This window comes from Hemitrygon akajei, chromosome 8 (genome assembly GCF_048418815.1).
Source record: "Hemitrygon akajei chromosome 8, sHemAka1.3, whole genome shotgun sequence".
Classification (NCBI taxonomy): Eukaryota; Metazoa; Chordata; class Chondrichthyes; order Myliobatiformes; family Dasyatidae; genus Hemitrygon; species Hemitrygon akajei.
In genome coordinates this window covers 2,425,829-2,441,046 of record NC_133131.1, presented here as the reverse complement: position 1 = coordinate 2,441,046, position 15,218 = coordinate 2,425,829, and the positions used below count along the sequence as shown (strand labels likewise).

The following is a 15,218-nucleotide window of genomic DNA, read 5'->3' as shown; positions in this document are numbered from 1 at the left end:
TTATTTTCAGCTAATGCTCAACCTGGGACCGAGATATTTAACCTACCAGCGGTTACCACATCAGGTAGGCACTGTTGGAATGCTGTCCCATTGTGGGGACTGAAGAAATGAGCAGGAGGCAGCTTCCTGGTCCCTTTTATCTGCTATGTCATTCAGTGATGAGTGGTTATCTCAGTGCCATATTCATGCACTGGGAAACATGAATGACCACAAGTCCCAGTGAGATGTTTTATTTCTAATCCAGATACAGTCTTTGTGTCCCTCTGCAATGTTTCCTGAGACAAGAAACCGAATGCAACAGTGTCAGAGTCACGTTTCTAATGTGCCTTGCGCCATAGGTTTATACTCAAGGTGGCCATCACTACTGTTCTTCCCCCCTCCCCATATCTATATTTCTGTTATAAATATTTTTAGTGACTGCTTAGTATCTACTAATACTGAATTTTTGAGAAATGGATAACAGCTACCAATTAAAACTGGAAATGCTCTGCAGAACCAGTGATCCAGATGAGACCACTGCTGTAGCCTAACCCAGGCAGCCATCAAAAGGTGCACCCAGTACTTACTCTGAAGGCACCCACAGGACAACACTGCCTGGGTCCGCCATCAGGTACTCAAAAGGTTCAAAAGTACAATTTAATGTCAGAAATGTATACAATATATATCCTGAAATGCTTTTTCTTTGCAAACATCCACAAAAACAGAGTGCCCCAAACAATGAACGATAGTTAAATTTTAGAACCCCAAAGTATCCCCCCCCCCAGCTCCCCCCCCCATTGTAAGCGGCAGCAAGCAACAATCTCCCCCATCCAGCAAAAAAAACTTCAGAACTGTCAAGCATGAGCAAAGCACTAGCAAAGACACAGACTTGCAAACACCAAAGACCTCGCGTTTCACCCAGTATTCGACATACCACAGGTTCTCTCTCTCCCTCTCCCCCTCTCTCTCTCTCTCCCTCTCCCCCTCCCCCTCCCCCTCCCCCTCCCCCTCCCCCTCCCCCTCCCCCTCCCCCTCCCCCTCTCCCCCTCCCCCTCCCCCTCTCCCTCTCCCCCTCTCCCTCTCCCTCTCCCCCTCTCCCTCTCCCTCTCTCTCTCTCTCTCTCCCTCTCTCCCTCCCCGTTTTCCCAGCAAGTGGGGAGACATAACAAACAACTCACTGGTTTACGATGTCCGTTACGTCACTTTTTTCAAGCTCTGTGCCTGAAGATCGCTAAGATCCCGGGTCCCCGGACACACAGCAGTATTTCAACGCCCCCGGTGACACACAGGTCTCCTGTTGTGACACCAACCTTCGATTTGCCCATCTTCAGAGCTCCGAGATCCTAGGCTTCCAAATTCGAGTGGACTCTTAGGCCGAGCCTTTGGCGTGCCGAACAACGGCCAGTTATGGAACCCCGAGAGTGGGTCCAATTCCTGCACAGAACCATAGTTGGCGTATAACTCCAGGTCAGGATCTTCAAAAGAACCCTGAAAGGGAAAAATAGAGATATTAAAGATGGAAATAGAGCTGTTTCCAAAGATGCAAGAAAAGGAGTCCCTGTGTGGTGCCATTATCCCTCCTAAGCTCCGCCTTCTACACATGTAGTTCATTGGTTCCCACCAAGTACAAAACGTTGATTAGGCCATAGCTGAAGATCTAGTCACTACATGAGAGGAAGACACACTAATACTGGAGAGAATGCTAAGGAGATTCACCAGGATATTGCTGGATATCTGCTTGTGCATAACAGTGAACCATCCCCTAGTAAGGTTAAAACCATTTGACCTCTGTTTATAAAAGTATGTTGAATTTATTATCCATTGCATTCAAAGATTATGGGTGCATCTTGTGAAGGGAAATTCATCTTAATCTCAGTTTCTAAATCCAATTCTTTCTTTCCTTCTTCCCAGGTGTGGTTTCATACAAGAAAGGTGCGTCAGTTTATTTAAAAATCTATTCGCAATTCTCAGATAAGTCATTTAAAATTTATTGAGAAATGTTCATTTTAACTGCTTTTTCTTTCTTTGGTGATCTCCAAGAATCCTTGGAAGTCTGAAGCACAGCTCAGTAAGGTAGTGAAGAAGGCACTACAAACTGACATCCACTAGCCAGAGCACAGAATGTAGCACCAGGAAAGTACAATGTTATGAAACATTGATTAGGCCATTGCTGAAGTATTGTGTGTAGTTCTGGTCACTACACAAGAGAAAGGCATACTAACACTTGAGAGGATGCTAAGGAAATTCACCAGTATATTGCTTGGATGGAGCACCTCAGCAATGAGGAGAGACTGGGTTGGGTTAGGTTTGTTTTTCCTTGACACTAGGTTGGGTAAGAAGCTTGGCTGATGTATACAAAACTAGCATGGATTGAGAGTTAACAGATAGAAAGCTAGAAAATGGCAATATGCAAACCCTTCTCAGGTCAGCGGGCAGTGATCTATCTGCACTTGGGCCATAGTTATTCACAGTCTACACATTGACAGTTAGCTGAGGGCATTTACTTCCAGGTTTGCTGATGAGCTAAAACTAACAGATTATGAATATGATGAGAAAATAGTGGCACCTCTGCTCAAAGGTTAGTGTTAGTGGTCTGACCTTGGCCCTGACCTCCAGTTCACACGCTGTCCCTGTGACTGCCTGGATTCCACTCCTCCCCCCCAAATCCATCCAGAGGTGTGCGAGTTGGTAGGTAATTGGCCAAAGTATAGTCTGGAAAGGCTGATTTAGTTGATGAACATGTGAGAGCAGTTACAAGTAGGGTTTGTTCTGACAGCTAGCATAGTCTCAAGTTGTTTTTAAAACTGAGAGGCTTTAAGGTGATAGTGACAAACTAAGTGTGGATAAATTTGAGATTTGATAGAAAAATAAATGCTAGGTATTTTTTTAAGATGGAAGACTGTGAAGTGTTTATATTCAAAGGGACCTGGGTATTCTTGTACATAAGTCACTGAAAACAAACATACCAGTGCAGCAAGCAATTAGAAAAATAAAAAGTATATCAGGTCATCATTGCAAGAGGATTTAAGTTCAAAAATGCGGTGTCATTTTGATTATATTGGTCCTTGGTGAGGCCACAATCTGAGTGCAATTAATAGAGCTGGTTGGTGTGAACATGGTGGTTTGATGGGCCTGTTTCTGTGCTGTGTGAAACCATGGTTCTATAACTGTGGTCGCCGTGTCAAAATTAGTGTTGGTAAATCATTGGAGTTCTCTACCTAAGAAGGCTGTGCAGTCAATGATTGCATTCCAAACTGTTACCGATAATTTGTGGGGATATGAGAAATTGAAGGATATAGAGATAAGGTGGGAAACATTGTGGAGCAGGGTTTCCCAACCTAGTGTCCATGGACCGCTTACTTAATGGTATTGGTCCATGGCATACAAAAGGTTGGGAACCCCGGACATCATCCAATGTCTTGCTGAATGGTGGAAGATGTCTGTGATTAAATGACCCTCTCTTCCCATTTCTTCCATTCTGCAGGCTGTTGGTTGTTGTCAGTTATGATGCTTTAATAAGGTGAAGGTGTTATAATGAAGCTCAGAAGCAGTGAAACATCTACTCAACAGGAGTCATGTAGCAAAAGAGAAAGGCTCTTCAACCCACTTTGTCCACACCAGCTCCATTTCCTAGCTCTCAGGATTCAAGTTCTCACATGAATACTAATTAAATATTGTGCGAGTATCTGCAACTGCTAACTTTCTAGATTCCTTTTAAATCTGCCACCTATCTTAAACATACACCCTTTTGTTTAAAACCCCTTTGCCTACAGAAAGGCTTCTCACTATTCACGCTTGTCACTGCCAAACCATTTCATACACCTAGATCAGATAACCCCTTCAGTTGCCTCTGCTCCAAAGACAGAAAACCCGGCTTATCCACAGCTGAAAGACTTCATCCTTGGTAGTCGGTCCATTAATGGGTCAAATCTGGCTGATTGGCCTGGTTTTGCTCCTATAGCTCATGGTCTTACACCATGCAACTGCACTTGTCTCATAGTGTAGTGATTAGAGCTGAACAAAACAGACCTGATATGGCCTTTACCAATCTTTTTCATAGATGTAGCATAGGTCTCTGTTCCTAATTTCTGTGCCCTAATCCATAAAGGCAGGGATGCCGTTTCCCATTGTATCTACCTGTGCTGCTGCTTTCAAGGTCATTGAGCATCTATACAGAGGGTCCTAGCATTTATTGCACATTTCCATCCTTACTAATTCTCCAAAAATGTAAAAACTGCATTTAGCAGGATTAAATTCCATCACCCATTTCTATCTGTACTTACAGAGGGTCCTAGCATTTATTGTATATATCCAACCTTATTACTTCTCCAGAAATATAAAACTTACACTTAGCAGAATTAAATTCCATTTGCAGTTTCTCTGTCTATACTGTACAGAGGGTCCTAGCATTTATTGTGCATTTCCAGCCTTATTACTTCTGTTCCCAGGAAGTGGCTTTCCGTTCTAGACAACAGAATATCCTGCCCTTTTAAAGAATGGGGTTTATCTCCCTGCACTGCTGATGCTCCCCTCACTCACATACCGTATCTCCTTCATTTCCCATACATCCCCATTCACCCCATCTGCCTCCGCACCCCAACACATCCTCTGCAACTTACACCATCTCCAAATACTACATGTATTTTCTCTCCTTCCTTCCCCACCCACTTTCCTTGGGGATTGCTCCCCCTGTGATTCCCTTGTCCATTTGTCCCTCCTCGCACTTATCCTTGCAAGTGGCTTAAGTACACCTGGCAATACACCACCTCCCTCACCTCTATACAGGACCCTGGGCAGTCCTTCCAGGTGAGGCAATACTTCAACTGCAAATCTGCTGGGGTCGGCTGTTATGTCTAGTGCTCCCAATGCGGCCTTCTCTACATTAGTAAGACCTGTCATAAATTGAGGGACTGCTACATCCAGCACCTCTGCACCATCCACCAGAAGCGGGAAGCAGAAATTAATATTCCCAAACATTTTAATTACAATTCCTATCCCTGTTCTGACGAGTCGGTCCATGGCCGCCTCCTGTGCTAAGAGGCCACACTCAGGATAGAGGAGTAACACCTTGTATTCCGTCTAGGTAGCCTCCAACCCAATGGCATGAATAATGATTTCTCCTTCCGGTAACAACATTCTCTTTCCTCCCCCCCACCAAATTCCCCACTCTGACCTTTTACAGCTTCTCAGCTGCCTGTTATTTTGTCCAAGGTCCCCTCCTCCTTCCCTTTCTCCAATGATTCACTCTCCTATCAGATTCCTTCTTCTCCAGCCTTTGACCTTTCCCATCCACCTGGTTTTACCTATCTCCTTCCAGCTAGCTTCTTTCCCCTCCTCCCCTCCCCCACCTTTTTGTTCTGACATCTTCCCCCTTCCTTAGTCCTGAAGAAGGGTCTCTGCCCAAAATGTCATCTATTCATTTCCATAGATGCTGCCTGATCTGAGTTCCTACAGCATTTTGAGTGTGTTGCTTTAAATTCTATCTGCCATTTCTGTGCCCTTCTTACTAACTGGTCAATATTATTCTGTGGCCAAAGACTACTCTCCTTACTATCAACAACACTGTCGATCACTGTCACTGTGAACGTACTAAAATACCTCTTTCACTCACACCCTGATCACTCGTGTACAGTTTTCACCCCCCCCCCCGCCCTCTCTCCTTGGAAGAGTTCACATTTTATTGTTTTTCAACATGGAATCACAATGGATTTAATTTGAATTTTTTGACACTGATCATCAGAAAAAGACTCTTTAATGTCAAAGTGAAAACAGATCTCTACAAAGTGATCTAAATTAATTACAAATATAAAACACAAAATAATTGCATAAGTATTCACCCCCTTTAATATGATGCATCAAATCATCACTGGCACAGTCAATTGGTTTTCAAATCCACATAATTAAATTGAGATCACTAGTGTACAGTATTACTGGCACACCAACACGCCTCAACAGAGATCTGATCGACAACTCCACCTCGCTCCTTCAGGGCTTTACTACAGCTACCAGAAAAAAGCTGGACAGCTGCCAAAACAGCACAAACACTACACCAATGGGGCGCCCAACAAACCCCAACCCACGATGTTCTCCACCTGGTCCAAATATGCCCTATCACCAAGATCTGTGACTGCTTTGCCACTGTCCATCAATATGGCCACGAGCTGGAGGAGTAGATTGACAAAAATCAATTAGAAGTGTGAAGAGAAAAACAGCTGCCATACAAAACAACAACTAATGTACAGACAAGATGTTTCAATTGATTGTAGTAAAAATACACCTGTTTGTGGAAGGTCCAGCTGCTGGAGAGTCAGTATCCTGGCAAAACTACACCATGAACACAAAAGAACACTCTAGGTAACTCTGTGAAAAGGTTATTGAAAAGCAAAAGTCAGGAGATGGATACAAGAAAATTCCAAGTCATTGAATATTCCTTGGAGTACAGTTACATCAAGACAGCCATATGGAGTACAGCCATAAATCTGCTTAGAGCAGCCCGTCCTCAAAAACCGAGTGACCATGCAAGAAGGGGGCTAGTGACGGAGGTCACCAAGAGACCTATGACAACTTTGGAGGAGTTAAAAGCTTCAGTGGCTGAGATGGAAGGATACAGCTGTGCCCAGGTGCTTCTCCAGTCGCAGCTTTATGGGAGACTGGCAAAGAGAAAGTCACTACAGGTTTCCCCCGCTGTCTGAAGGTAGAGCGTTCCTATGAAATGGTTTGTAAGCCGGAATGTCATAAAGTGAAGAAACAATTACCATTTATTTGTATGGGGAAAATCTGAGTGTTCACAGACCCAAAAAATAACCTACCAAATCATGCCAAATAACACACAAAACCTAAAATAACAGTTACATATAGTAAAAGCAGGAATGATATGATAAATACACAGCCTATATAAAGTAGAGATACTTCTCTGTAACCATTGCAGCACTGTCTAGCGTAGTGAAAATCTCATGCAAGCGCTCTCGGCAGAAGCACTCTCTCCAGTAACCTTTAAGCTATGAAGCTGCCAAATCATACCAAATAACACATAAAAATACACAGCCTGTATAAAGTAGAAATAGTGTATGTACAGTGTAGTTTCACTTACCGGAATCAGGAAGACAGCGAGCACACTGTTGATGGTGTGTTGGGCTGAGTTGTCGGAGGTTGGGGTGGTGGGAGGTAGAGGAGAGTGAGGTGTCATCTCATCGTCATCTGCTTCCATCAGGGCAGGCAGGTCACCACCTTCTTTATCTGCCTGCCTCGATGTCGAAGGTCGAGGTTCGTCATCTGCTGCGGCTGATGTGGAAGGCTTGAAAAACAACAGTATGCTTGACTCCTTAGCCTCATGCATTTTTCTATCATACAGTTCTTTGTAAGCACTCAAACCATCCTGCAAATATGCCATAAACCTACGTACCCTTTCAAAATTAAAGTCTTACTTTTCTGCAATCATTGCAGATTTGTCAGTCGCAGCGAAAATCTCACGCAATTGCTTCATGTTCAGTTCCTGGACGACTTCACTTTCGGGCTGTTCGCTACTGCGTTCGGTTTCGATTGTTATCCTTTCCACTTGCAGTTGCATCAGCTGTTCATCTGTCAGTTCTTGGTCATGCGATGCCAAAACCTCTTCAACATCATCTTCGTCATCTTCCACAAACCCAGCCTCCTTAGCCAAACTCACTATGTCCTCACTTCGTTCACCATGATCGAAACGCTTAATTATATCTAGTTTTACGCTAAGGGTAAAAACCCTTACAAGCTGTTTTAGGCTTTTCTGATACCTTAGAACTCATCTTGCTAACGGATACACAAAATACTTTTGCTGTTCCCCTGGTTAACTGAGTCGCCCACAGCACTGTCAACTCAGCTCTGGCAGTACACAAAAGAACAGCCTCCTCATTTTCCAAGCTGGAAGCAAGTTCTAGAGTGAGATGTACTCAGAAGTTTCACCATCTGCTTGCCTTCCCACTCTGAGCTTGAGTGATTGGCCTGCCCACCTGTAAAGCTATCCACACAATTCTCAGTCTTACTGGTGCACCAAACTGCCTCCTGCTGGGACCAGCTCCAAACCTAGCTAAACTGATGGAATTCCAGGCTGCAGGAAGTATCTCAGAATTCTTCAAAATCCAAAGAGGCACAACAGTGCCTCTTTCATCTCAAACAGTTGAGGAAGCTTGGTATGGGCCCCCAAATCCTAAGAACTTTCTACAGGGGCACAATTGAGAGCATCCTGACTGGCTGTATCACTGCCTGGTATGGCAACTGTACTTCCTTCAATCACAGCACTCTGCAGAGAGTGGTGCGGACAGCCCAGCGCATCTATAGTTGTGAACTTCCCATAATTCAAGACATTTACAAGGACAGGTGTGTAAAAAGAGCCCATAGGATCATTGGGGACCCAAGCCACCCCAACCACAATCTATTCCAGCTGCTACCATCCAGGAAACGGTACCGCAGCATAAAAGCCAGGACCAACAGGCTCTGGGACAGCTTCTTCCACCAGGCCATCAGACTGATGAACTCATGCTGATTTGAGTGTACTCTATATTACATTGACTGTTCTATTTATTACAAATTACTATGATTGCACACTTAGATGGAGACGTAACAAAGATTTTTGCTCATGTATGTGAAGGATGTAAGAATTAAAGTCAATTCAATTCAATTCAGGCAGTACAAGGGTCTGAGCTCACTTGCCATATCTTTAACAATACAGCCCCAAAAAGGCCCTTTCACCCCTTTGAGCCATGCTACCCAGCAACCTCCAACAACCAAGATTTAACCGTAACCCATTCACAGGCCAATTTATACTGACCAATTAATCTACCAATTAAAGTATGTCTTTAGACTGTAGGAGGAAACCAGAGCAACCGGGAAAACCCATGCATTCCACAGAGAGGATGTATAAACTCTTTACAGAGGATGCTAGGATTGAACTCTGATGCTTCAAGCTGTAATAGCGTCGCATTAACCACTACACTACCATGGCACCCACTTTTACTTGGATTACTTTTTTAAATAAGGGTTACTCAATCTGTACCTTTTCTGTGAATTATGTCTTACCACTTTACCATAGTAGACTATAGTGAAAAACAGCAATATTGTGGTAAAGGTGTATAACTTTGTTTGGAATAGTCTTGATCTCTGGGACACCAATGCAAGGGATCAATATAAAATGATCATTCATGAATTCAGACTGGTGAGAATGTTGAACTCAATAGCACGAAGTCCAGTTGAGTTGACAGGAATAAGAGGAACACCTGAAGAATGGGAACAGAAAACTTGCTGGCATGATCCAGATGAAGAAAATGTAAAGAGGTTCTTATGGAGTATGATGGCCAATGTCTACAATTGGCATCCATCCCCTAGTTCTAAACCAGCAGTATTAAGTAATAAGCTGTTAAAATGTAAAGTGCAATTGCTTCATAAAACTTGATGATTAAACTTGTTTGCTTATTTATCCAGTTTATATTTTATAATGCTGACTGCAGACAGCTTGTGGTGCTGTAACAACAAGAATGGGCTGAATGTGAAGCAGTGACTTTCTGTGCTGAATTCTTTTAACTTCATGGTTCTGCTTTGCAACCTCTGTGTAGGATCTGAAGTCACTGAGTCTGTTCATTGCTGTTGCTTTGCTTGTTGGAGCTTGCAGCTTGCAAAACAAGTGCTGACTTGTGGTTTTCCTGTTCTTTCTCTGCCTGTCTGTGCCTTTATCTCTCCCTCCCCTGAATGACTTCCCTTTACCCCTCTCCAACTGTTTCCTTCCACCTCCCAGGCGGAGTCAGTGCTCGGAGTAATTCCTTTGCAGATCCGGCCAGTAATCTCGGCCTCGAGGACATTATCAGGAAAGCCTTAATGGGGAAATATGATGACAAAGGAGAAGACCACCAAGGGGTTCTAGCCCACCCTGTGAGTGCGACGCAGGACAACATGAGCACTAGCATCCCTGTGTCTGCTGATGCTCGGACTGAGGAGGCTAATCCGTCACCTCCGTCAGGTTAGTGTGTGGCTGAGGAAGCATCGGCAGCAGCTGGTGCATCATGTGGTGCAGCGTCCAATTCTGCCATGGACGTGGGGTGCTGAGTAGGACCTTGTACAGGCTCCTGCTGAAAATCTCAGCATTGCCACAAGACAAATGAAAGGGAGATTTGCCCCAAAAGCAGCCCCACCTCTATCATTATCACTGCCTCAGCTCAACTGCTGAAGCCTCCGTCCATGATTTTGTTACCTGTGACTTTGACTTTTGCAACAAATTCTGTATAGACATAAGATCATGTGAAACTTTGGTACTGTAATTTGTGCCGTCCCCTTTACCTGTTGATCCACGCTAGTTCCTGGTTAAGCTGTTAAAAATTTTCAGCCCTCCATGGCCCTACCCCTCTCAGTCCCTCTCATTTCATCCAGTCCTATACCTGTCCGGACATCTCTGCACACTTCTAGTTATAGCCTCTCAACAATTCAGCAATGGCAGCCAGTTGCAAAGACCCAAAGCTCTGGAATTCTTCCCTAATGCTCTCCGCCTCTACCCTTTTCACTTCCTTTAAAGTGCTCCTTAAAACCTACCTCTCTGATGAAGCTTGTGGTTATCTACCCTAATCTGTGTCTCGGTGTAAATTTTGTTGATAACCATTCCTGTTGAAGCATCTCGAGATGCTCTGTACATGTTGATAGCATGGCTATATGCAGATTGCTACTTTGACTTTTTATTTTGGAAAAAGGCTTTGATCTTTTTTGTCTACACTTGCATTTTATTGCTTTGATTTTTCTCTGACCATTGGGTATCTGTTGAATCAGCCGGTAGTTGCTGTTCCATGCTCCTCATTGTTCCACTCCACAGCACTGCCCACCTACCCTTTCTGACCTGACATGTTTAGCAATTTTCAACAAAAGTATTTTGTGCCTTTTATCTTCAAGCTTCTTTTAAAGCACTTTCCAGTTGTATGGCTATATCTCTTTACATCTCAGTCCGAGGGTCATTTCTGTAGCATGATAACAGACACCATCATGAACTTCTCCCTTTTCTTAATCTGAACAAAGCAGCCTCACCCGGACCACACCTTCTTAATCCACACCTGTCCATCTTGGCTTGGTGTCCACATTATCGTTCTCTGAAAGTTACTTGGAGCATCTACAGCATTAAAGTTGCCCTATAAGAGGATGTAGGGTATTTTCTACAGTGCAGAAACATGGTGAACAATGGGACAGTAAAGAATGCAAATTAACTGCCTTGTGTCTTGTTATCCAGGTTCAACTGCGTTCCCATATAATCCACTGACGATACGTATGATGAGTGTGGCACCGACATCCATCGCCTGTGCACCACCAACCATGGGCCAAGCCAGTTCGCATCCACCGACCAGGACGTGGGAGCGTGAACCAGCTCCCTTACTCTCCTCACAGTACGAGACACTGTCAGACAGTGATGACTGAATTCCAAAGTCTGGCTAAGATTTTAGAAAGTGTTTCCAGTCTGCAGGCCACAGACGAGAGACTCTTCAGGAGCCTAAGTCAGTGATTAAAATAACCGAGCATTTGTTCACAGCCAAATGCAAAGCAGTCTCCAGTTCCTTTGAGCAGATGTAGATTGGAATGTCACTGCTGATCAGAAGTTTGTGTAGAATTCACAAAGACATTTTCTGCTCTCCATTTATTTTTTAAAAAAAACTCTTTAAATCATTCTTGTGTATTATAGAATTTTTCTCCCTATGTATCATGCTACCAATCTTACACATTCTTAAACAGTGAATTTGATTGCTACATGTAGGATATACATCAATGAGGTGAGCCCAAAGGACTGGTGTATTCATTGTAAATTGTTTCATTTTGTCTTTAATTATTTAGCAGTACTGCTATGATATTAATGCATGGATGTATTATGATTCATTGTAAGATGCGATTTGAAAGGAGTATGTACCCTGGTGTGTTTGGGCTCGGGAAGAGGCCTCACCCTACAACTGTGCACAATGTTAACCCAAAGGGAACATCTTGTACCTCCATCTCATGTTTCTGTATCTCTTCCCTCCCCCAATGCTTGTAAAACAAAATAGTTTGAAAATCTGAGAAATGTAAGAAGCTCTCAAAGATGCTTCCAGAAGTTAATCTTTTATTGTTAATGGTGGGAATGGGAGAGAGCTGTTTCCTCAAGAGGTTTAACGGTTGAACTGAAGCTGGAAAACTGTTTCAAATGGAAGATGACATTCTGTCCTGCCTGCTGGATGGAGCCTCTTAACACTGGATGCCAGGGTCACACTTCAAATGGAGTTCCTATGGGTGGTTGGCAGTCTGTTTCTGTTATGATCTCAGAAGATTGTAGCAATTATTTGCACATTGCCTCTCACACATTGGAGAGCGGCAGAAGTTAAGGGAGATGGTAGTATGTATCGCCCAGTAACATCTGGATGCAGTTGTGAAGAATTCTAAACTTCACTCAAAGTTTACTGAGATTCCTGCGCTGCCTGACTGCTGATTGCAAGTGTTTAAAGTACAGTATCTCTCTTCAGCTTTAGTCCTCAATGCTGGATGTGTTTTGCAACTTTGAAAATGCATGCTTCTCCCTAGTTTGGGAGATGTCCTGCAAATAATCCTAATGTGACTGTGGCCTATTGAAGTTGAAGGAGCTGCACAAAGAGTTCCTCATCTGGAATGGGTCGTGTTATTTTCTTTGTTCAGGACTGCCCACAGCTTTCACAGCACGACAGGGGTTGAATTCTGATAATTATTTTAACTGCACTGTATTGTAATTGCAACCTCCCTTCCTGCCCGCCCGCCAGCCAACCGAGGCTAATATCTGCCTTTTAAAGTAGCTCACCATTCCAAAAATCAGACCATTCATGTAAATGTTATTAGCCTGAAATAAAGATGGCATCTGATTTCAGTCTTTTAAATCGTTTCTTTTGTTGTCGTCATTCCCACTGCTCTCACTCCTTTCTCCCAATTTCGTATCATCTGTTTTTCCTCTTTTTTCCTTCCCCTCTGAATTCCTCCGTCCACCATTCATCTGCCAGTCTCCCGTCTACCCCCGCTCCTTAACCCCCCCCCCCACCCCCACCTGCCTGATTCGCTACCAGTCATATCCGAATCCTTCCTCATACTCTCGCTCTCTGTACTGGCGATCTTCACTCTCGGTCCTGATGAAGGGTTGCGAACCCTAATAGTTTCTTTCCTTTCAGAGGTAAGTTCCTCCAGTAGATTGCGTGTTACCTTCGTGGAAGGCGAAGTGTGTGCAGCTACGATGCTGAAAGGTATCAGCGATCCAGCATTAGGACCCCGGGACGACAGAAGCAGCGTGGGGCGGGGCCTGTGACCAGGGCCGCAAAGGTTCTTGGGAGATGGTGTTCTGTGTTGCTACCAGAACACAGCGCGCGCAAGAGGTAAGTAGCGTCGTTTCGGGCCGTGGGATCCCACCCTCACTTCAACCGGTACATCCCTTACCCAGTCCTTCACACCATCCCCACCTCGCCATAGCCCCACCTTCCCGTCCCTAGTCGAATCCCACCATGGTCTCGCTTCCTGTTCCTGTCTGGGCACAGATTTCTGGTCCTGACCTCAAGGCCCTCATGGATTTCCCACTTTCGCCGACCTAGGTGACAGAGGGAGCAGCAGGTCCACAGCCAGGGGAGAGATATTCCTTGCCCCAGGCGGAGAATATTAGCCATGAGGCTCGGTGTCCGAGGATCTGCAATCACAGGTCAGCTGTGAGATGAGGCCGGATGGTCGCCTCCTTTTTATGTTGCATTTTTAGTCAGTTTTGAATGTTACATTGTGAGTTGATAAGTGGTTTAAAATAGAAACCAGAGTACCAGTACAGTCAGAGGAGAGATTATGGAGGAAGATGTTGGCAAGGCCGTAATCAAAAGGTTGAGCATGGTGCAACTAATTTCCTGAGCTGCGTATATTTCATTGAAAGAAGTATCGTACATGGATCAACACCTGGAATTATGATATTGTAGTCATTAGTAAGACTGGGTTGCAGGACTGGCAGCTCAGTATTCCGGGGGTCAGTTGTTTTAGACGTAGCAGATCGGAAGGGAGTAGAGGAGGAGGGAAGTCGTTACAAGGCAGGCAAAATGTCAAGGCAGTACTCGGGATAAACTGGAGAATTTGTCTAGTGAGGTGTTACGGGTGGAACTGAGTAATAAGAAAGGTATAACCATGTTAATGGGGCTGTATTACAGATCACCCAATATTCCACAGGATTTACAGGAACAAGTTTGTGTAGAGATCGCACTGTTGCATGAAACAAGGTTGTCGGTGATTTTAACTTTCCATATTTTGACTTGGATTCCCATGCTATAAAAGGACTAGATCGGATAGAGTTTGTCAAATGTATTAGGAAAATTTCCTTAATCAGTTTGTAGAAGTCACAACCAGAGTTGTGTGTTAATCTCCTATTAGGGAATGATAAGTTTGTGTATGGGAACAATTTGCATATAGTGATCACAGTGCCATTAGTTTCAAAGTAAATAAGGAAAAAGATGGGTCTGATCCACAGATTGAGATTCTAACTTGGAGGTAATATAAAAGGGGATTAGGAAAATCAGGTTCATGTCCAGTCACAAGAGAGGAAATTTGTTGAATGCCAATGAGATGGCAGTTAGACGAGAAGCTAGACTGGACTGCCAACACAGATGCCTTGTGCAGGAAGGCACAGAGTCGACTGTACTTCCTAAGAAGGTTGGCGTCATTCAATGTCTGTAGTGAGATGCTGAAGATGTTCTATAGGTCAGTTGTGGAGAGCGCCCTCTTCTTTGTGGTGGCGTGTTGGGGAGGAAGCATTAAGAAGAGGGACGCCTCACGTCTTAATAAGCTGGTAAGGAAGGCGGGCTCTGTCGTGGGCAAAGTACTGGAGAGTTTAACATCGGTAGCCGAGCGAAGGGCGCTGAGTAGGCTACGGTCAATTATGGATAACTCTGAACATCCTCTACATAGCACCATCCAGAGACAGAGAAGCAGTTTCAGCGACAGGTTACTATCGATGCAATGCTCCTCAGACAGGATGAAGAGGTCAATACTCTCCAATGCCATTAGGCTTTACAATTCTACCGCCAGGACTTAAGAACTTTTTAAAAGCTATTATTAATGCTTTTTGAGATAGTGATTTAGATGCATATCATATTTTTTACTGAGTTAAGTATTGTATGTAATTAGTTTTGCTACAACAAGTGTATGGGACATTGGAAAAAAGTTGAATTTCCCCATGGGGATGAATAAAGTATCTATCTATCTATCTATCTATCTATCTTTTAGAGCAGCTTG

At 44.0% G+C, this 15,218-nt stretch overlaps 2 protein-coding genes across 16 annotated transcripts in view; both read left to right on the top strand.

Moving 5' to 3' along the window:
• ncor1 (nuclear receptor corepressor 1) overlaps positions 1-12,847 on the top strand; it is a 273,467-nt gene extending 260,620 nt beyond the window's left edge. For all 13 annotated transcript variants that reach the window (XM_073053048.1, XM_073053047.1, XM_073053052.1 and 10 more), the window contains 4 exons: positions 11-64; positions 1,890-1,910; positions 9,739-9,960; positions 11,209-12,847. In XM_073053048.1, the coding sequence (XP_072909149.1) occupies positions 11-64; positions 1,890-1,910; positions 9,739-9,960; positions 11,209-11,393 (482 nt within the window). In that variant the 3' untranslated portion in view covers positions 11,394-12,847. The remainder of the gene's footprint in view (positions 1-10; positions 65-1,889; positions 1,911-9,738; positions 9,961-11,208) is intronic.
• Positions 12,848-13,263: 416 nt separating this feature from the next.
• Positions 13,264-15,218, top strand: part of zswim7 (zinc finger, SWIM-type containing 7) — a 56,181-nt gene continuing 54,226 nt past the window's right edge. For 2 of the 3 annotated variants that reach the window (XM_073053045.1, XM_073053044.1), the window contains exon 1: positions 13,383-13,650. Coding sequence is in view for 1 of the 3 variants with exons in the window: in XM_073053043.1 (XP_072909144.1) it covers positions 13,292-13,333 (42 nt within the window). In the remaining 2 variants the exon portion in view is untranslated. Of the gene's footprint in view, positions 13,334-13,382; positions 13,651-15,218 lie in introns of those variants that run through there. The other variant, XM_073053043.1, reaches the window with a different exon arrangement.